This window comes from Podarcis bocagei (assembly GCF_964188305.1).
Source record: "Podarcis bocagei genome assembly, chromosome: 5".
NCBI classification, from domain to species: domain Eukaryota; kingdom Metazoa; phylum Chordata; class Lepidosauria; order Squamata; family Lacertidae; genus Podarcis; species Podarcis bocagei.
In genome coordinates, this window is record NC_138129.1 from 93,523,599 (window position 1) to 93,545,208 (window position 21,610).

The 21,610-nt window shown below is 41.9% G+C and overlaps 1 protein-coding gene and 1 long non-coding RNA gene across 5 annotated transcripts in view; one reads left to right on the forward strand and one right to left on the reverse strand.

Moving 5' to 3' along the window:
- Positions 1-21,610, reverse strand: part of LOC308587197 — a 469,648-nt gene that overhangs the window by 442,244 nt on the left and 5,794 nt on the right. The window lies entirely within an intron of this gene.
- PBX1 (PBX homeobox 1) overlaps positions 1-21,610 on the forward strand; it is a 218,994-nt gene that overhangs the window by 185,248 nt on the left and 12,136 nt on the right. For 2 of the 4 annotated variants that reach the window (XM_081194478.1, XM_081194480.1), the window contains 5 exons: positions 1,662-1,852; positions 3,126-3,261; positions 9,744-9,903; positions 17,899-18,011; positions 19,202-19,291. In XM_081194478.1, coding sequence (XP_081050604.1) covers positions 1,662-1,852; positions 3,126-3,261; positions 9,744-9,903; positions 17,899-18,011; positions 19,202-19,291 — 690 coding nt within the window. The remainder of the gene's footprint in view (positions 1-1,661; positions 1,853-3,125; positions 3,262-9,743; positions 9,904-17,898; positions 18,012-19,201; positions 19,292-21,610) is intronic. The other 2 variants (XM_081194479.1, XM_081194481.1) reach the window with 2 other exon arrangements.

Below are 21,610 nucleotides of genomic sequence, written 5' to 3' on the forward strand. Positions count from 1 at the left end.
ACTCGTATGAGCTGGAGGTGGAATGCTTGTTTGGAACTGGATTGGTTTTATGCAGTGCAACGGACAGCAGAAAAATGTCTGATCATGTGTTCAAATAGTGTATTTTATGTCTTCTAATGGCAAGTCCATTCCAGAATCACATGGGCAGTACTTCTTATAGCCATATCAACAGAGCAAAGGCTCATCTCATCTCTGAGAGCATCTCATTAAGTAACAAAAACACTTTGCCTTCCCTAGACAATTTCTTTTCCTGTCTGCAAATAGACTCTCTCACACATCTGTGGCTCTGTAGTTGATACTTACACTGAGTTCTGGACATACATTTCGATTGTGCATTTGGGGAAATGATCATTCATGCACAGGAAAAAAGCTGCCTGGGGTTTTTGGTTTGTTTGTTTTTTAAGGTAGGGGTATACATTTTTAAATAAATGCAAACAAAATAAATCAGACTATTGGCTCAGCTCTGTCACAGATAAGAATAGATGAACTTGTCAAATTGAGTTTTTCATTTGTCCAATCTTAAATTCGGTTCTCCTCATTTCTGCATAAATTTAAGATTTATTTATTTTTTAAAGCATGAGAATCCATCAGCATTTTAGTTTGCATTTTTCCTAATATGGACATTTTACATTTTATTTTATCTAATATACACATCGTTGCAAGCAGCTTTTCCTAATACAATGCATTTTCAAGTTATGTTCACTAATATATGCATTTATGCACACTTTCCCCTAATATATATATTTTGTATGCATTGTCTGGCTGGAGAACTGCACGGCCAAATTGGTAGAAGTGCAAATTTTGAAGGCTAGCTGTGTATTGGTAAGTGCAAATTAGGTTGGTTCACAATAAAATGTGAACCAAAGTGAATTTCTCCCCCTAGTCACAAATTTGCGCCTTCATCTGTCTCATGCTGTTTTGCATTTGCTCATGTCCTGTTATAAACTGGTGTTGGATATTTTATCCCATAAGGATATTAGATAGAGGTGTCACAGTAATCCAAAAGGTTCAATTTCTGACCTGCGTGAAATGGCTCCATAATCACCATATGCCTGTTTATAAAGAGGCGGATTTAGGGGAGTGTGACTGGTTCTCTTGCATTGGAAGGTGAGAGGCGGGGACAGCGAATTTTGGCCTCGCACAGGGTACCACCGAAATTTTAAAGCCCAAAGGCTGCTACTGGGTTATATCCAATTACTTTCTACTAAGGGAGTGATTATCAGTACACACAAATTCTTGTGGAAGTAATGGAGGCAAAAAAATGGTGGCTGGATACAGAAACTTCTACAGAAGCTCATTGGAGGTTGAAGAATCTTTATGCACATCCAACTATGCATCCAATTGAAAGCAAAGAAGTAGGAAACGATTGAATTTAGCTGCACACCTAAATAAGGATCTGAGTGCACATCTTATGAAAAGCAAGATGTGTATTTGGATACATATTCCTACCTGCATCTTATTTTCATTGGTGGTTTCCCTAAATGAGACATTGTGTAGAGTTGCTCAGCAGATGTTGAAGACCATGGGTCAGAAAACCAGACAACGTTTGAAGGAATAAAGGGGCAGGATTCCTACATCCCTGCTGCAGCCGCCTCTTGCACAGCGTGCAGTGACTCCTCCGGTCCTAAGGGATCTTCTCGCTCTTTCTCTTGTTGTCCCAGGCATGCAACGAGTTCACCACTCACGTGATGAATCTGCTGCGAGAGCAGAGCAGGACCCGGCCCATCTCACCCAAGGAGATAGAGCGGATGGTCAGCATCATCCATCGCAAGTTCAGTTCCATCCAGATGCAACTCAAACAGAGCACATGTGAAGCTGTCATGATCCTGCGCTCCCGATTTCTCGATGCACGGTGAGTTTACCCCAGGCATATCAAGAACCACTCACTGAAACACTTCTATGTGACTAGGAAGGAAGACTTGTAAATTGGAAAAGAGACTGTTCCTCTTCTCCTTTCTTCATCTTCTTCCAGTATGTTCATCTTCTTCCAGTATGTTGGGGCCACAAATGACTAACATATGTGGGAGCATGAGCTAGTAAACATTTTTTTTTTGTGTGTGGATCACTAACTGTAGACTGTTCTACCTGTTCCTTCAAAGTAGATTTTCAAGGCTGTTCTACCTCCCCCCCAAAAAAACAACAATAACAAACAAACAAACGAAAGATACTATTGAACCATTTAAAGGAAATAGTTGCTTAAGCTTGCTGGGGAAGAAGATAGATGAGCTGCAAGGTTATTTCTGTACAAACTGAGATCAAACTAAATGTATAACAAATTCAATTGTCGAAGCTAGAATTGAAAAGCAAAATAAAAATAACATGGACTGTACAAGTTCAGACTACAGGAAGGAGATGCCCTCTTTGAATGCTCTCCCATGCAAAAGTTCTCTGCAGGTAGAAAATTAGCACACTGGGGAGAAAAGTTATTGGCCAGGCCTCTCACTATTATGCTGATTTTTCTACTTTTTTGCCCCCCGCCCCCTTTACAGAGCAGAGCACAAGCTAGTTTCCCATAGTTTGCCCATCTTTCAAGTATGTGGACAGTGCCACGTGAAATTCTGCCTGTTTTCCAATAAACTGGAATTATAAAGGCCACTTGGAAGTGGGTCGATGGAAGGTGCTCTGTTTAAAACACAGCAAGTGATGTTTGCAGTGTAACTGACAACATGCTCCAAACTCCTGCAAAAGATCCAGAGATCTCCCCTAATATCTAATTTGGCACAGAGCTAAACGTTACACACAAATGCAAGTTTCTCACATTTTATTTTTTTTATTAAAGAATCTTTGGAGGTGGACATAGGGAGTGACAGCACCGCAGTTGGGGGGATGGCACTTAGCCCATCTCTTGGGTGGGTCAAAATCACCTTCCACGTTTGTGAAGAGCAGTCGATGGAAGGTAATTTTCATCAGAAAACTGTCACATGAGGAAAGGGTTAAATGATTCGCTACTTTGCCAGTCAGATTTGCAGTCACTTTAAGAAGGGGGGGAGAAATACACGAATCTGTATGGAACATCTAGTTTGACCATTTGAGACTGATGTGTTCCTGGTGACTGTGGGCTTCTCCTTAAATACATTGCTTTTAGCATTGCTTTGAGTACTGAGCATCTGTTTCTTTTTGACCAGGCGGAAAAGAAGAAATTTCAACAAGCAGGCTACAGAAATCCTCAATGAGTATTTCTATTCCCACCTCAGCAACCCATACCCCAGTGAGGAAGCCAAAGAGGAGCTAGCCAAGAAATGTGGCATCACAGTCTCACAGGTAAGAAACCCAGGTGCCTGTTCTATGCTGAGAGCACCCGTCTTGTCTGTCTAGTTATCCATCCATTTATGTAATCTGGGAGAGGTGGAAAGAGCCCGCACCAAAAAAAAGTGTCTGCATAGAAAGGGAGTACCATTGGGAATGAAGAATGAGCAAAGAGGGGGATGAGGGACTGGGGAGCAGCAGAATTCTGAGGACATAAGAAAGGAGAAATCTGCTAAGCAAGAAATGTAGAAGTTGTCTAGGGAAGTGTATTTGGGGGGGGAACGACTCTTAAAACTCATGGCTCAGAGGGTAGAGCATGGGACTCTTAGGGTCTTGGGTTTGAGCGCCATGTTGGGCAAAAGATTCCTGCATTACAGGGGATTGTTCTACGATTCTGCTGAATTGTGTACAAGGATTGTATACGGCAGTTGGGTATTCAGGGTCGTTTTTAGGCCCTTGAGTATTTTAATCCAAAGAAGAGCACAGTGTTGCTTGCACTAGAATCATGGGCAACTATTCTGGGCAACCTCGTGACGTTTAACTGGAGTTGCTCAATGAGAAAATATGTAGCAGCGGGAAAAGATCATGAAAGACAACTTGTTGGATGTCTGCTCAGATAATACCCTCATCATTTGGGTCAACAATGAGGCTTCTTGGCCAGAGCTGCATTTGAACTAAGAGCTCATCCTAGAATGTGCCCAGGATTCATCTGTAGTGCTGACAGTGGTTTCCAAGGCTGACAAAGCCACGTGGAAAGGATTCAATGAAAGCAGAACATTTGAAAACCACCACATTTAGGAAACTTTTGTGAAGACTATATTGCCATGGATGGACTGGGGGGGGAGGGGGGAGTTTCCGGGATAATTTCCATCTTTTCAAGCAGTGTACATAGTAATTACTCTCCCATTTGCTACTGAACATAACACCTCCTTAATGTTCTTCTTTGTGCTATTTTATGTGTTCCCACATGGTTTGAGATTTCTTATTAAGGTGACAAAGGAGCTGGGTGCTCCTAGAATAGAAAGCTCAGCTATTGGCCACCAGTTATTGAATACCCTGAAAGATGGGACTATGAATGGTGGAATTATTGCTCCTCACAACCTTCCCAAACTCTCAATGAAGCTTTCCTTGATAAGGAAGTTGCTGAAACAGATTGAAGCTGAGCAGATTTGCGTCATCAAGAACTGCATGAATTTATTACATAGGTTGAAACATAGAATAATAGAATTGTAGAGTTGGAACGTATCCTGAGGGTCATCTCGTCTGACCCCCTGCAATGCAGGAATCTCAGCTAAAGCATCCATGACAGATGACCACCCAACCTCTGCTTTAAAACCTCGAAGGAAGGAGAGTCCACCACCTCTCATGGGAGTCTATTCCACTGCCAAACACCTCTTACTGTCAGAGAGTTATTCCTGATGTTTAGTCAGAATCGCCTTTCTTGTAACTTGAATCCATTGGTTCAGGTCCTACCTTCTGGAGGTACCCAGTTGATAACATGACCACTCTGGCTGATTAGAAGAATCAAAACCAGCAGACCAGAGTCCCTCGGAAGGTGGTGGACTCCTTCATTTGAGGTTTTTAAGCAGAGTTTGAATGGCCATCTGTTATGGGTGCTTTAGTTAAGATTTCTGCATTGCAGGGGGTCGGACTAGATGACCCTAAGGGTCCCTTCCAACTCTACCATTCTAGGATTCTTTGATTCTGTAATTTTATGGATGATGTAGAAATTTGATTTTGCCCCCTTATGCTATTACCTCTCTAGTTTTTATAATGCTGTGGCTTTTGTAAAGGCTTTTGCCATTCAGCCAATGGGCATTCCATGATCCAGGGGGCAGCCTAAAAATAAGAAAGTAGCAATGCCTAAGAGATGTTTCCCAGTATATGCAGTTGGAGATAGCAGCAGCATTCTGCAGATTGCTTCCAACTGGGAAGTCTGGCCATACCAGTCTTTATTGAATTTCATGTTACTTTTTTGTTGACCATTTTTCCAGTTCACATATTTTTGATTCAAACTTTTTGTCATTGAAAGTGTTAACAATTCCTCCTCCTTGGTTTCACCTGCAGCTTCAAAAGTATGCTCTTCCATCACCCAAATCACCGATGAGATTATTGTGTTCCAGTAGACTCAGAGCAGAGATTATTGTGTTTCAATAGACTCAGCAGAAACTACTCTTGTTTTCTCTTGCCATTTGCATCTTGCAATGTGCATTTTTATCCAGATGTGTTCACCAGGTAGAAGTTTGTGTACTCAACCTTTCTATCTGTCTTTTGTTTCTTTCTCATGTGGGCTAGCAAATGTTTAAGTAACGCCAGCTGTCAGGGTTCTCTTGGACTAGCCCCTTTGAAATGAATGAGACTTGTGCAGGAGAACTTCCTGATAGGTTGGACATCTGCATGTTTTTTATCTGCTAAATATTTTTTTTTAAGTAACGAAAGTTTGCTTAGGTATGAGTTGCTCTTGACTAATTCATATAGACTATTACACAACATTCTGTCTCTGACATTTAGATTCATTTATGTTTTAGTAACTTAACCAGATACTAAATTGAATTAATTAGCATTTATGCCTCACTGCTCTTTCAAGTTATTTATTAACTAATTAATGACATTTTGGACACACAAGCATACACATGCTCCTATTGTGTTTCTCTGTGAGGATTGTTCACCCCCAAGTTTTGAGATGTTGTATGCAAGCTGATGCTAGATTCCCCAACTAGAGGAGCTGCTGTTTTCTTTTGGCATGTTAAGGTAGTAACTGCCACAGCATGCAGAAGCAACTCTGAACTTTTAGTAGAATTGTTGGGTGATATTGATAACTCTCTTTCATCTTTCAAATCTGAATCTCCTGTTACTCTAAATTTGTATTCTCAGATTAAAGCATCCTTGACTTTGCTAATTTCTTGAGCAGAGAAATTGCATCACATTGTGAGCTTGTCCCTTGCCACCTGCCCAATATGGTTTAAGGTTTAGAGGTTCTGCATGCTGACATTTTCTATCATTGTTTAGTGGCAGATAAGCTCCCAAATGCAAACTTTAAAAAATATTCCAGTGCTATTCAGCACCAAGGAACTGATATGTCATCCATACCTGTCAAAGGGCAGTAGTTGTCAATTACTATATTTATCAGGTCTACTTCATTTCTCTCTTTCCCTGTATTGAGAATGCTTTGGTCAAACCTGAATTGTTGTCCAAGTATACAATACTTCCTCCCATATGACTTCCACTGATGCATAAAATATAGGACTTCCCATTTATTTGTCTGTTTGCTTACTCATAAAACTTCTATAGCATCTTTTGTTCTGGAAAAGATATTGTGTTAATATCTACAGGACTATGTTGCAACCAGTTTTACTTTCACAGTTCTAATAAGACTTTGAATCCAGGGGAGTCATGCTGTCCATTGGAACCAGTCAGCAGTCCACCAGCTGTAATGTAAATTCCTGGTGAAAGATACTTTTTTTCAACCAGAACTTGCCAGAACTCAGTTCCGGCACCTCTCAGGTGGCCACCGTTGCCATTATAAGAGAACAAGGGAGGTGTTCATGGTGAGTTTCTCCACCTCTTTTCCTAGAAAAATAGCACTGGTCACTGGCCTCACTAAACTTTCACAACTGAAAGCCATATCCAGAAGCTCATGTGAGATGGGGCTTCAGTTAAGGATGGATAGATGGATCAGCCAATTCTCAGGTCTGTGTCACTTTTGAATGTGTTTAGTTATAAGCCAGCTGTCCCATTTCCACATTAAGCTGAGAATTACTTTTTTTAAAAAAAAAAAATCCTCATGAAAATGTGCACTTAAATTTGTATTTAAATACAAACTTGTCTTCTCAAGAACATGTTTTGTCTCCAAAAGAAATTATTTTGATACTTGTTTTGAGCCAATAACTGCATCACACAATTTAGAGAAGTGCAAAATCTAAAGGATAGCTACATCCTCATCTGTACATTGATCCTGGTGATATGGATCAGGTCAACTTATATCAGAATTCACAGGAATCATGTTCCTCAAGCATCTCATGCTGCAGCGTCCCAGAAGTTGGTGGAAGATTATGATCTTCCTTCTAAATCTCGGGGAAAGCATCCCACTGATGCAATAATGTCACCTGTTTTATAGAAGTTCATTTCCACAGCAGGAAAGATGTTATCAGGCAGATTTTTGACTCTCCAAATAAACTGTATGCATGAAACATTTTATGCGTTGATTCTATTTCAATCTTTAAACTGATTTGCCACCCGCTTCATTTCAAAAGATCCAGTGTTAGCAATGCTCTTAGATATGTGCCAAAAAAGCTTCGCTATTTCCAACTTTATTCATGAATGGAAGCTTTTATGTATCTTGCTTTCAGACAGAAGAGAATGGTGCTCAACTCAGAAAGCAAACATAGCATTACTGAAATAAGTTCAAGTCAGGGTCTTTCAGAAACTGCACTGAGAAGGTTAAGCTTATCCTTCTAGTGTGGGGTGGGTGAAACATTTTTGGCCAGAAGGCCACAACACACACAAACACACACACACACGCAACCAACCAACCAACCACGGGGAGCCCAGTGTTGTGTTGTGTTGTGTTGTGTTGTGCAATGTAATGCAATGCAATGCAATGGAGCCAACCTGCCACTCTTGTTCTTACTCGCTTGTGCAATGCCAAGCTGTAAAAAAAGAGAAGCCGCTATGATGGACAGCGACGGAAGTTCTCATCTGTAAGCCATCAGTTCCAAGTGAGAAGCAAAAGCTGGCCAGCTATAGAAAGAATAAATGAGGCTGTCATCTGACTATATGTGGAATCCACACAGATATTTCAAAATCCAGAGCGTTATGCATTCATGTCTCGCATTTCAGGGAAGCTGTCCGTGCAGACATACAAGGGTCAGACCAAGATGGATTTAGTTCCGCCTTCTGCTTCCAGCAGCAGCAAGTTCACATGGCTCTGGGTGCTCGCAAGCATGGCATGAAGGTTTTTGCCTCTATTATCTTGTATCCAAAGGCAGACAACCTCTGAATAAGAAGGTTTCCTTCGTAGCTAGACTGTTCTCCAGGAATTTGTCTGTTCCCTTTTAAAAGCTATCTAAATCCCTGTGCTGAGGGGGTTTCACCTGCTAGCCTGGTCCCAGATTCCACAGATACAGAGTCTCATTTGCAGGAATACAGACATACAGCGGTACCTCAGGTTACAGACGCTTCAGGTTACAGACTCCACTAACCCAGCGACAGCAGGAGGCCCCATTAGCTAAAGTGGTACTTAAGGTTAAGAACAGTTTCAGGTTAAGAAAGGACCTCCAGAACGAATTAAGTTCTTAACCCAAGGTACCACTGTACACAACAACACCAATAGGCTCTGATTATCCTTTTGCAGCATATGGATTGTGCAATAAGATCCTATTCATGTTGCAGGATACACAGGACGGGCAGACAGGATCTCCAGCTCATGGAGGTTTGGGGAAAGGCCCTTGGGTGCAATTCCACCCCAAAATGTTCATTTGTATGTTTAACAAAAGCCTGCTCAGGGGTTTCTTGCATTGCCAAGTGTTGCAGTGAATTCTGTCAAGTGGTGAGAAATACATCTATTTTACCCTGCCTCCTTAGAAAGTAAACAGCAAGGATCATCTTCTAATCTTTGAGGATCTTCACGCTAAAAGATTTGTCCAAGTTAGCATTTCCATGATTAGTTTGAAGTAATTTCATTCCAAAGTCTTGGCTACATTTTATCTACACAAATTTTAAGCACTGTATATGACAGGATAATAATATCAAATTTATAAAAGAATGAATGGGTTAGGACATTTTTCACATATATTTGTATATTGGGGGAGCTTTTTCTCTACAAATATTTGTGTCTTTTTATTTTTATTTTCTTCTGTTTTGCTTTGTATCTATTTCTTTATAACTGAAAACTTTTCAATAAAAAAGAGCACTGTATATGACAGTTCCATTTACGGTTGTTTATGCATTATAGCAACTGCAAGGGACCTGTGCATGGATAGGGATGCAAAGTTTTACAGCAGTTTCAGAGTCTTGGCATACCTTGTTCGTTCTCCTCTGTTTGTAGTAACAATTACATAAGTTAACTTCTTGAGGTGTGGGGCCGATCTGTGGAAGAAATGATCCCTTGGCACAGAAGATGCTCCTGATGGCTCTCTTTGACTCTTCTATGATTCTGAGATTCCATAAATCACATCAGGAAAATCCGGATTTCTATTTTAAATGGAAATGTATGGAAGCACAGTTTTAGCATGTGGCCCAAGGCCTATCCCCTCACACCAGAAAACATAAACAAAAATCCACAGTGTGAGCTGTATATAAGCACAAAATCATATAGTTTTATGGGTCTGTCTTGTAAGTTCAGAGAGAGATTTATTCTAAACTATTAATCAGCATACTTAAACAGCATTCCCATTCTTTCCTCCCTTTCTGCTGGCTTCCCACCCTGGTCATATATTTGACTTCTTATTAACAGGCATTTTCTCTCTCTCTCTCTCTCTTTTTCAAACTTGCTCTAGGTATCAAACTGGTTTGGAAATAAGCGAATCCGGTACAAGAAGAACATAGGTAAATTTCAAGAGGAAGCCAATATTTATGCTGCCAAAACGGCTGTCACTGCTACAAATGTGTCAGCCCATGGAAGCCAAGCTAACTCACCCTCAACTCCCAATTCAGCTGGTTAGTTTTTTTTTCTTTTGGGTTGTTATTGTTCTTTTCTTTCCGTGGGGTTTTATTTTCTTTTGGTATCAATGTGTGTTTCTCGTTTGCTTTTTAATTTGGTTTCCTCTTTGGTTCGTTCGCTTTTGGGGCAATGTATTCATTTAGGATATTTTGTTCCTGTCTGTTTTTTCTGTTTCTGAAGGCAATGTAGTCATGCTGTGTGATTAAAAGTAATGTGTTGGGAATTTTTGCACGGAGAACGTTTTGCCTGAGTTGCTGGTTCTCCCAGGAGAAAGGTCGTCCGTGCACATTTGAATGTTTCAACAGGGGAGAGACGTTTATCACTGGGTGACCCTGATAAATAACCCAACACATTCAGGGGCCACAATCCACCAGGAAGTTCTCCTGTACAAGCCACATTGAAATGAATGGGAGCTGCACACGAGCACACAATGTTTCCATGGGACTTTTGCTCAGAGCATCACCCAGTCATGTTATTTGGTGTCTGTATTGTGTGAACGTTTCTCTCTGGATTATTGCTTGCTTATTATTCCCATTACCTGTAGCTCACCTGTTTTGTGTAATTTTATTTTTCTTTGGTATCAGAATTGCTAGAGGGCTTTTTACTCCATGAAAATTCAAACATGGCTTGTCCCTCTACCTTTCCAGGATGTGATCTTGTGTTTTTTGTATTAGTTATGCAAGGGACAAATTCATTTTAGGTGCCTTGAGTACTATTGCAGAGAAAGGCAGAGTGGAAATTTGGGAAATAAATTAGCCCAATAAATAGTTTATTTGATCTTGATATTTGAGATGCATGTGGTAAAGAGCTTGGATCAGGCTTGCTGTTTCATGTTTGCATCGTGTTAGACAATTGTTTATGACAAATTGTTTATTGTAAAATGGATTGTAATTTCCTGGGCCATAGAAAACTTGGGACGATCTTTTTGGGAAAAGGTCAGCTTAAGGACCAGTTTGTGAACAAATGTGTACTGTATGGCTTTTTTGTTTTAAAAGAGGAAAATGCCAAATACATTGGGTTGATATACTTTTTCCACGTTATGAAATTATATGGGTACAAATAAATACGAGGCATTTGCGTAAAGCTGCCGACAAGCTGTGCCCAAGACGGTGTAATTTGGATGTCTTCCAAGAGAGCCTAGATATTGTTAGAAAACATGCTATGTCTCCTGCTCTGAATTCTTTAAGCTCTGAAATAATAAAGCATTAAAGTAGAATATCTTTCTTCCAGAGGAGTGTGTGCCCAAGGTGAGCCCTTGTTCTGAATCACTTCAGTCTTTATTCTAGTCCCCAGTTGAGGTCAGTGTGACCAAGTGGCTAAAGCAATGGGAATTAGAGCTCTGTGATCTAGAACCTCCTACCCAAGTTGCTTTGGCAATGGGAGAAACATCTTAGATAGTAACCCATAGCTGAGCAGCACCGGCAGAGCTGGCATTGTGCTTTGGTCTTCTTTTGGGGGCGGGAGGGCTGGCCCTCCTCAGAACCCTTAACCAGAATGGACCCCATTGTCTGAGGAGCTGATGGTGCCATTTCTGTGCAGTGGGGAAGAGGCTAGAACTCCTGGTAACACCATTCATCATGCCTGGAGATGGTTCTTTCCTCCATCTCCTCTGATAATAATATTATTATTATTATCTCCTCTGATTGAAGCTTGTTTAGTAGTACTGGCTCTGCAGCTGACATGGGTCAGAGGCCTGTTCCACAGGTAGGCCCTCCTCACTCAAACAAGGGAGCGATTGACAGCGTGACTTTGTGCATGCAACAGGTTGTCCTGGCAGCTGCAGCCCCAGGGCTGAAGCCATTGCTGTTGGTGATCTTGCCCCCATTACGTGGAGGAGTACCAGAAATCAAATCTCACAAAGTAACACTATGCAGGTCACACATCACAAATTACAATCTGTTTCTCACTACTTTTGAAAATTGAGATGGTGTGTTTTGCCTTATTGGTTCATCATTTACTGTCTTGCTCAAGGCCTGTGAGTTACAAGAAGCAGCTTGGTAATGTAGGTGTTATACAAGAGAATTGACCTTTTTATGAGCTCCGCTCCCTGGCCTGTGAACAGCAGCCATTTAACCCCCCCCCAAAAAAAAAAAATATCTAGACTTGCCCTTTTGCAGTGGCAAGGAGCCAAATCCATAGTAAACTTCCGCAAGACAACATTTCATGTTGGTTTCCCCAAGACCTCCTTGTAATAGGAGGAGTGGCTTTTTAAAGCAGTGGCTTGCTGGATAAGAGAAGTGATTTTGCCTGGCCAAATTTCATAATAGCCCAGAATGGCAAGAACATTAGGGCTGTTTCACATGTTACATTTTATATATATATACCTGACACATTTTAACTGTGCAAGGAAAAACAAAAGTACAGTATTAATGCAGAAAGCACACGTTTGCTGAGATATATATCTTGCAGGTTCTCTTGTCAGAGAGCCCAAAGTGGCTTTTTCTCCCTGTTTGAAGTGTACATTTGGAAGCAAAACTGGAGTTGTTGCTGTGTTGTGCATGAAACGACACCCCACTGAGTGAAAGGAAGGCAGGGGACAATAAGGGCTATGCGGAAGCCTTTTAGGAAAGATAATAAGAAATGGACATTCTGTTTGGAGGATGAGCCTAACAGAAGAGGCTTGTGTTGAGACCATGCAGTCGGGCGTTCACCAACTCGCAGGTTCAGATCAGAAGAATCTTTATTTGCATCAGCCACTAGCCATAGCAATAAAATAAAATGTACTGAAGACAGAGATAAAAACTTAACTATACAAAATACACTTTGGATGTTTACATCAATAATCAAATAAGAGATTTTATTCTAATTGCCCCTGCTAAAAACCTTGCAGTTTTTGCTGTCACCGGATTATTATTATTGTTATTATTTATTGAATTTATATACCACTCCATACCTGGAGGTCCTGATCATCTTGATCTGCTAAAAGAAAGGACACAGTAGCAATGGTTGAGCGACCCAACATGGACAATAGTAGAGGGGTAATAACCTCACTCCTCAAATCTTTATAAAGATTGCACACCAGAAGCATATGAGCCACTGACTCAGTACTGCCATCTCCACAGGAACATAACCGTTTTTCCAGTGCAATCTTTTGAAATTGACCCTCAAGTACAGCTGAAGGCAGTAGTATATTCAATCTTGCGAAAGTGAGAGCACGCCTGTACTTTGGAATTGTTAAATTTTGCAAATAGGGTGTCAAAATGACTAGGTGGAAAATAATCATACCATGGACAAAATTTCCTTATTGTGGCCAAATTATTGGTTGGTGGTTTCTTAGTTTGCTTCATGCTGAAAAGCAGCTGCTAATTATCTTGAAGTTTGACACCCTGTGTGACACCCTCTACTTCAGAGGTCAGCAAACTTTTTCAGCAGGGGACCGGTCCACTGTCCCTCAGACCTTGTGGGGAGCTGGACTGTATTGGGGGGGGGTGAACGAATTCCTATGCCCCACAAATAACCCAGAGATGCATTTTAAATAAAAGCACACATTCTACTCATGTAAAAACACACTGATTCCCAGACCATCTGCAGACCAGATTTAGAAGGCGATTGGGCCAGATCCGGCCCCTGGGCCTTAGTTTGCCTACTCATGCTCTACTTCCTTGGGAGTCATTGACTGAGCCTCTTAGCTGACTGCTCTCTCCCCTTACTCCTATCCACTTGCCTACCTGTTGGGTCCATGTAAGTCAACCGTTGCTGATCTGGCCAGAGTCCCTTCCTTTCAACTGCTGTAATGCACCATTTTCTTTTCCCTCTGCACATTGCAGATTCTCCTTTCCTCATTTCCACAAAAAAACCACCTCTTTGTCTCTCCAGCTCCGACACCACCTCAGACTTTCATCCTACTGCTGTGAATCTCCTCTGATCTTCTCCTTCTCCCCTGTGGTGTAAATCAATCACTCTTGGCAAACTGCTGCTTTCTCTTCATGCAGGTGCAGTTAAGACAGCATCTTCCGTCTAGGCCTGAAAACAAATAATTGTTAATATCTCAGTAATTTCAGCAAGAGTTAGCTAGACAGAACTAGGTCTCTCCCTTCAACTTGCTCTAAATTTAACTAGATTTGTATTAATCACATGAAATGGGAGGGGGTCCTCTTTTCTTCCTATAAACAGTTTTTGGTTGCTGTTTTTAAGTTCCACAACATTTCCCTTAAGGAGCTTACAGTTACCACCAATGTGAATTGTTATAAAAGAAGGCACCGCACATGCAATGGGGATATAAATGTTTCCATATTGGTTAAAAAATCATCAAAACATTTCCTTTCTATTTGATCCCTTTGTTATAAAAGTCCACATTCTAAAACATGATAAGAATTAAATATTGAACTTCGCTTTCAATAAAATCCAAAGATCAGTGTGATTCAGAAGATCAGGGGCCAAGGAACTTTTGTGAATAAAGATGGAAGTCAGGCCTTCTGACCTGTAAATGCTGGTCCCTTTTCCCAGATAAATCGGGTTGGCTTTAATGACTCATTGGATAAGAGAAAATCATTTTGCACATATTCAAAATGCTGTTAATTAATGCTTTATTGAGATCTCCCTCAAACAAGCCACTGGTACTCAGGCGGGTATCGTGGAAAAGTTCACAAGCCAAGCAACTGAAAGTCAGGAGCGCATTGTCACTCAGCAGGGTGGCAGTTGTGACCAGTAGCCATTGACAGGTTTACCTTCCATTTTGGGATATAATATTTTATGAAATTGCCAACAGAATACTTCTGAAGCAAATGAGGCACTCTTGCTTCTGGCTTCAGAGAGGGAAGCAGGGAGACTGTTCAGAGACAGCAGCTCACAAGCCAGTCAGGGAACCTTAGTTAGTGTTTGACCATTTCAGCATGGCAAAACATCCTTTTTCTTCATTCCACTTCTCCTACACATTGCTCAAAAATGTAAGTAATGGAAAAATAATGTCAAATTCTGCTGAAGGGGAAATGGAATATTGTTGGGAGGAATGTATTTCTGCTTTCAAAGCTCAGTTGAATGAACTATCATCCTGAAATTCTGGAGATGCTGTTCATTGAGGGTGGTGTGTGTCTTTGTTTTGATGTCATTCCTTTTCCCGCACCATTGTATTATCCCTTGGAGATGCCTGGCCATGGTAACTCTCCTTCCTGAAGATTTTGCATTGATGCCAAGAATGCTGAAGCAGCATCACGGATGACACTAAAGGTCATCTGAGCAATTACTGTTCTGACTCTATCTGTACGGTGTAAATTCCATTGGTGTGCACATTTGCCACTTACATATGTGCATTAATCTTGGGGAGACTTTGGGCACAATCCACTGGGACATTCTCATGCACAAACCTCATAGAGATGAATGAGAGCTGTGGAAGAACACAAGTACTCTTGAGGGCCCACCCATTCATTTCCATAGAGCTTTCACAGGAGACCAACCTGATGAATTGTGCCATCTGCATCAGTATCAACATATATTCTGTAAATGGCATCTATCAATACCATTGTTGCTTTGAATGTAATTTTGTGACTGTTCCCTCTGCCCTGCCGATTCACCATCTGTCAAGTAAATGCCATTTCTACTTTTTTGGAGGGATGTTTTAAAAAGATAGTGTGGGGTAAAATACCCACACTTTTCAAGCAAACTAACTTAAAAAGCAACCTGTGCTGTCTGCAGAAAAGGGATGGAGGCACACAGGCTTCCTAGGGCCTCTTTGCGGTGATATCATTGGCTTGCTGCACGACCTTGAAAATCCAGATCATTTATTGAGGCCATCTGTTAAGGAGAGAAAACCATACTTTTACCCAAATCCCATGGCATTCCTGTGAGACTTAAATAATTACAGTAGGCACATGTTGTGTGCTCAGAAGGCGGGTGTCACAGAAAGGAAAATATTGGTATAATCATGGCATTTTTTGAATCCCAAAAAGTTGGTACTCTTAGTGCCGCACAGTAATGGGAGTTCTTGAAAAGTAATCGGAACCATTTCCAATAGATTATCTATTGTCAAAGTGTGATTAGATAGATAGATAGATATACAGATAGATTTATTCCTTGCCCTTTTAGTGACTATGCGCCATGCAGAGCAGCTTACAGCAATTTAGAATCACAATATCATAAAATGCAATAAAAACACAGCATTAAGAATTCATTAAAATACAACAGAGGTAAAGATCACAGCCAAAACATGACCTTTACAGCAGATACTTAGCAGGTAAAAGCATTCTGGAATTAAAATGTTTTCCCCAACCAGTGGGAAACAGCCAGAGAGGGGGTCACCTACGCTTCATAGGACAAAGTGCTTCATGATATTGGTGCAGTCACTGAGAAGGCCCTATCTCTTGCTCTCATCAAACACTTCTCCATCCTAAGTAGAACGCAGAAAAGTCTTCTGATCTTATGGAGTAGGCAGGGTGGTATGTAAGGAGGCAATCCTTCAGTTACAGGGTTTTTCCCAAAGCCTGATGAAGTCAATTGGGATGTTTCCACCATACGCTAAAGGAGACTTTGAAGAACTTCTTATCCCTTGCTAATTATTGTGACATTTTAGAATCTCTCCTTCAAGATGTGTTTACATAGGAGCAAAAAAAGACTTCATGGGCAGGGGAGATGTTTGCAGGGGAACACACCGTTGGACTGTTCCTTGTCTTCTGATGGTTGTACTCTTCAGATAACTACACCCTCCCTCCATTTGTTAAGTGTTTAGCACAGATGTTGGAAACCTCTGGCCTTCCAGATGTTGGTGAACTGCAGTGCCCGTCATCCCTTGCCATTGGCCATGCTTGTTGGCACAGATGGGAGTTTTAGCAACACCTGGAGGACCAAAGGTTTTCCACACCTGGTTTAACCAAAATATTTGCAAAGATAAAGTATAGTTCAAAGGTTCACAGAGCTTTTATCTGTATTTCACTGTTGGGCAGTTGCAAAAAACCAAGCAAACCAACCAACCAACCCTAGACATAGTAGTTATATATCTTCCAATATTGAACAGCTTAGCATTGCAAAAGTGCAGTGGAATTGACCTGGGCCCCTGAAGTCTCTCCCTTCAAGCCTAATGTCATGCTTAAAACTAAACCTTGCACGTTCAGCTTTCTCATTCTTAACATCAGTTGCACGAGAGTTTCAAAATAATCCTTTCCTTCCAGTCTATCTCATGCAGTTAGGTTGCTGTGTCATAAAGTATATTTTTTTGCAGGGGACATAGGGGGAAAACTGAAAGGGAGTTACGTCTGGAATTACACTTTTCAACCCTGTGTGTGGTTGAGATTATTGAGATAACGTGATCTAGCGAGTTCCAGATTTTGCCATGAGACAAAGACAACACGGAGGAGATAAAGAGAGCCTTACCACATTCTTGTGGCCCATTTTTCCTACACCCCAAAGTTGGCACATTATGTGCTCCTCTAGATGTGTGGGGCGTGATGGACTAGCGGAAATCCCTGGCCTTTGTTTCTATTCTACATTTTGCTATCCTGCCAAATTGGCCAAGATAGATTCATTGTGGGCTGTGACTGGAACCCCTCACGAAACTGGCGGTATCTTAGCATGGCATGCTCCACAAACATTTTCTATTCATCTATATTTATGGGAGTCATCTTCTAAAAACAAGATAAGACTGCTGTCCAGGCATCACAGCTGAAAATATCAAAGCTTGCTAAGACATTAGTGTGCTGTCCACAGCAACAAAGCAACCTCCCACCCACAAAACAGGAGCTATGTGCCGCACCCTCCATCAGGAAGCACTGAATTCTGAAGGACTCATTTCTGTTGAGAAGTTGGTTGGAGGGCGAGCTTTTTTGAGATGTGATATTTATAGCTCTTACAGTGCATCCTCTCTCTCTCTCTCTCTCTCTCTCTCTTTTAATTTTTAATTTTATATATTTTTATTTTTTGCTTGCTCTGTCCTTCGTGCTACTAACCTGTTTTGTCTCCTGTTTGGGGTTGCTTTGCATGTCATTTCCTTCTTCTTGGCTGACAGGCGTGTGGTTGATCCTCTTCCTTTCTATGATTCAGGTGCCTCACTCTTTCCTTTCCAGGTTCTTCCAGTTCTTTTAACATGTCAAACTCTGGAGATTTATTCATGAGCGTGCAGTCACTCAATGGGGATTCTTACCAAGGGGCCCAGGTTGGAGCCAACGTGCAGTCACAGGTAGGGATCCATCGGATGTACTGCCAGTGAATGCATCAATATCAGAATGAAGAGCCTTTGATCCTATTGGCGTTCCCCATTCCTGTCCCAAGAGAGGAATCGAAACTCCGTAACCAACCTAAACCAGTCAAAACAAAAACCCCAAACCAAACAATTTTATTTATTTATTACCAAAAATTGTCTTTGGGGATGTTGCCCACGCTTTGTGAATGCATTTGGCTCTGGCTTCCTAGTTACAGTAAGAAGAAATCAGTATTTGAACGGAAAGAGTATTACGCAAGATGCAACTTGCTTAGTGGATTTTCTAGGAGAAATGACCAGATATTTGTACCTCGGGCTTATTTTTCAAGATGTCCATATTGTCATATTCTGCTTGGTTTAATGACAAGAGAGTGGTGCTGAACTACAGAAGTTTCCCTTTCCCCCATTTCAGTGTCAGACTTCATTTAGCCATCCTATCCTAGAAGCCAGTTTGACAGGGAAGAGTGCAGGAAATAATCACTGGGGTGTAAGCCACTTCTTCCTGATGCAATGGTTGCAACAGCTTCTTAGGTATTTGCTTACCCCTTCGGGAGTCTCCTTTTACCCTTAGATAATGGTGCCAACCACTCAAACATTTCCATCTCATGTCAAGGTGCATTAAAAGCAAAGCTAGGTTGCATTGCTACCCTGAATGCAGAAAAGAAGGCATGCTAGATGGCAGGCGGCCTCGCACGGTCAAGAAGGATGAATGGTCTCAAGAGGCATGGCGTGAACCCTCGTAACGCTCATTTGTATTAAGTCAACTCTCTTCAGTTGCAAGTGGCACTGAGAAACCTTGGGTTGAATAACTGGTGTGGATAGCAGGGGTGACAGATTTGGACGGAGTAGATTTCTTACCCCCATATAGGAATTGCTAACTCAACCAAGGACCTCCAACCAACTTGCCTCCTTGTATATTTTTCTCCCCACCATTTGCTGCACTACTCAGAATCCAGCATGGGCTGCTGCTGCCGCTGCCACTGTTGCTATCAGGGATTATAGTGGGATGTTTGGAGGGAGGGAGGCATCTTCACTTATTGCTGCTTGGAGTGAACACTGGGAAATCTTGATTATAGTCATATCATCCTATTTTAGTCACCCCCAAAATTAGTCTTGCCTTTTAATATCTGTGTTCCTAATTCTCTCTTTGTTGTTGTTGGTCTGTTTAGGTGGATACCCTTCGCCATGTTATCAGCCAGACAGGAGGATACAGTGACGGACTCGCAGCGAGTCAGATGTATAGTCCGCAGGGCATCAGTGTAAGAAAAATAGGCTTCCTTTTTTCTTTTTTCTTTTTTCCCCCTTTCTTGTTGGTTCTCTTTCCCAATTATTTCAAAGCCATAGGGCTCAGAATGCCACTTAGTAGGACTTGTCTTAGCTTTACGGTCACCTAGTTTATTGCTTCTGTATCGGTCGTGCCAACGGCAGAGTTCTCTCTGCGAAAAAAGTGGCGATGGGGCAGGCCTTGTGCAGGCAGCTGGCGTCTAGGACTGTCAGACGCAATCAATATTCACATGGCACCTGCGGCCACTTGCGTTCTGCTGAGAGAGCTGCTAAACAGGTGACACCTAGTACAGTGGCAGGAGGGGACCCAGACATCTCCAACAAGAAGGCCAAGGGCTGGAGTCCATTGCAGCTGAACGTACCATCTAAAATAGTGGGTGGGCCCTCTCCCATTCTAAAAGCCAAAAATGGACTATTAACAGATTGATGATAATGACAACAACGACGATGATGCTAATACAAAAATTAGAGTAAGAAAAACCGAGGGGAGGGGTGGAGAGAGGGGGTGGAGAGGAGAGGAACATCTTCTACTTGTTCTGGGTTGCGCTGGCGGCTCCTCACTAGCATGAAAATTCATAGCGACAAGCTGTGTCGTACAGAGTGAAATCGATCAGACAGACACAAGGAGAACCGAGTGTAGATTCGGGACAGCAATCCAACTTCATTTCTCAGATCAATCATCCGCCATCTCAGTGGCGGTGACAGCAAGCTGGGAGAAGAGGGGAGCCTGGAAAAGGAGGCTGCCGTACACTGTGTCGGGGGCTTCTCTTTGCCCCTTTAGAGGTCAGGGGAAGAGTTGCGCTCGAGGAGTAACCTGAAAATACTGGGAGGGTGAAGCATGGTCCTGATGTTTTGACTTTCCACTGCATGCGTGCCTCCGACGCGAGGAGCGCCCGTTGAGGGTGGTGGCAAAGGGCAGTACAAGGTTTAGAGGCTTCTCTCCCACCCACTTTCGATAACCTTCAGGATTTCTACTGTCTGCATTGCTCACAACAGTGCTAGGCAAAGCAAGTCTTTTCTCAGTGGGGAATCGTACAGCATGCTGCCGTTGGACCTGCTAGGCATTCTCCATGAGCTCATGTCAAGTTGAAATGAAAGGAAGTGCCAAGGATAGGATGTGATGGATGGGAAAGTCTTAAAACGGCTTGCCAAGACCCCCCCCTCTCTTTCTCTCTCTCATCCTTTTTGTTCAAGTACAAAATTTGAGGCGTTAAAAGGCGATTGCTTAGATACCCAAAGTAAGTTGAAGCTCATGGGTTGGCAGGTTGGGTTATATGGGAGTGCATGATGTTTTTTTCTCTGGGGGTGTGTGTTAGAGGAATCACGTGCCAGACAGAGCAACTCCAAGCCAATGTACATTGTGCAGGATGGGGCAGTCGCCAAGTTAGCTGAGAACAGTCACGTGTGTTGTTCACCTTTCTGTCTGATTCGTATATAAAGTGAGGGGTGGAGGAACTAATTTAATATAAAAAGCCACACAGTTGAGGGGGACTGTAGTCTCTCCCACTTTTGTAAGATGTTCTTCCAACCTAATTACAACATTAGGGGGAACCTGATGTGACAGATTGTAAGGTGAATGAGGGCTTATTGTTTTTTATTTGACATTAAAATTAAATGCCCCTTTGAGGACATCAAATATGGCTGTGCCTGCCATTTCCAGTTTGACCTAGGGCGGTAGAATTCTGATCTGTATCACTTCAGACACGTGAAAGGTCCCATTTTTAATGTTCTCCTGTATACTTTCAAAGCCCTTCATGGAGTAAATCACAGAGAATAACTTTGCCTGGTATGTTAGTTTACTGCAGGCATGGAAGCGTTCAAAAATATGTATTTTCCTGCATTCTAAAGTGATACAATCCATAATTCTGTTACTTTGTTCTGCTAAATGTATACATGCGCTCTAGAAACCCAAGGGGGTAATATAACAGAAGGGCTAAATCCTTACTACCCTCTGAGCTATATAGTCCAACGACTATATTGCTTCAGCATCTTTTCAATATTTATGTGTCCTTTTTCCAAAGCCGTAAGAAGAAACTTGGATTATTGGCAGGCTTCTCATCATTAGGAGGAAGGAGGGTGCTCCCTTGAAGCCATTGGTGGGCATGGTGGAGGGGCAGAAATGTTATAAAGCATGGCGTGTGACTTTGTTGTTGGAATTCTGAGCTGACTTCTTCTGAATTTAGCACAGGCATCCAAGCGCCCACGTTTGCACCGAGCCCTGACGTCACCAGGCAAGGACAGTGAAGCATTCTGAAGTAAATGCAACTGAACATGTGCAGACAATTATGTCTGAT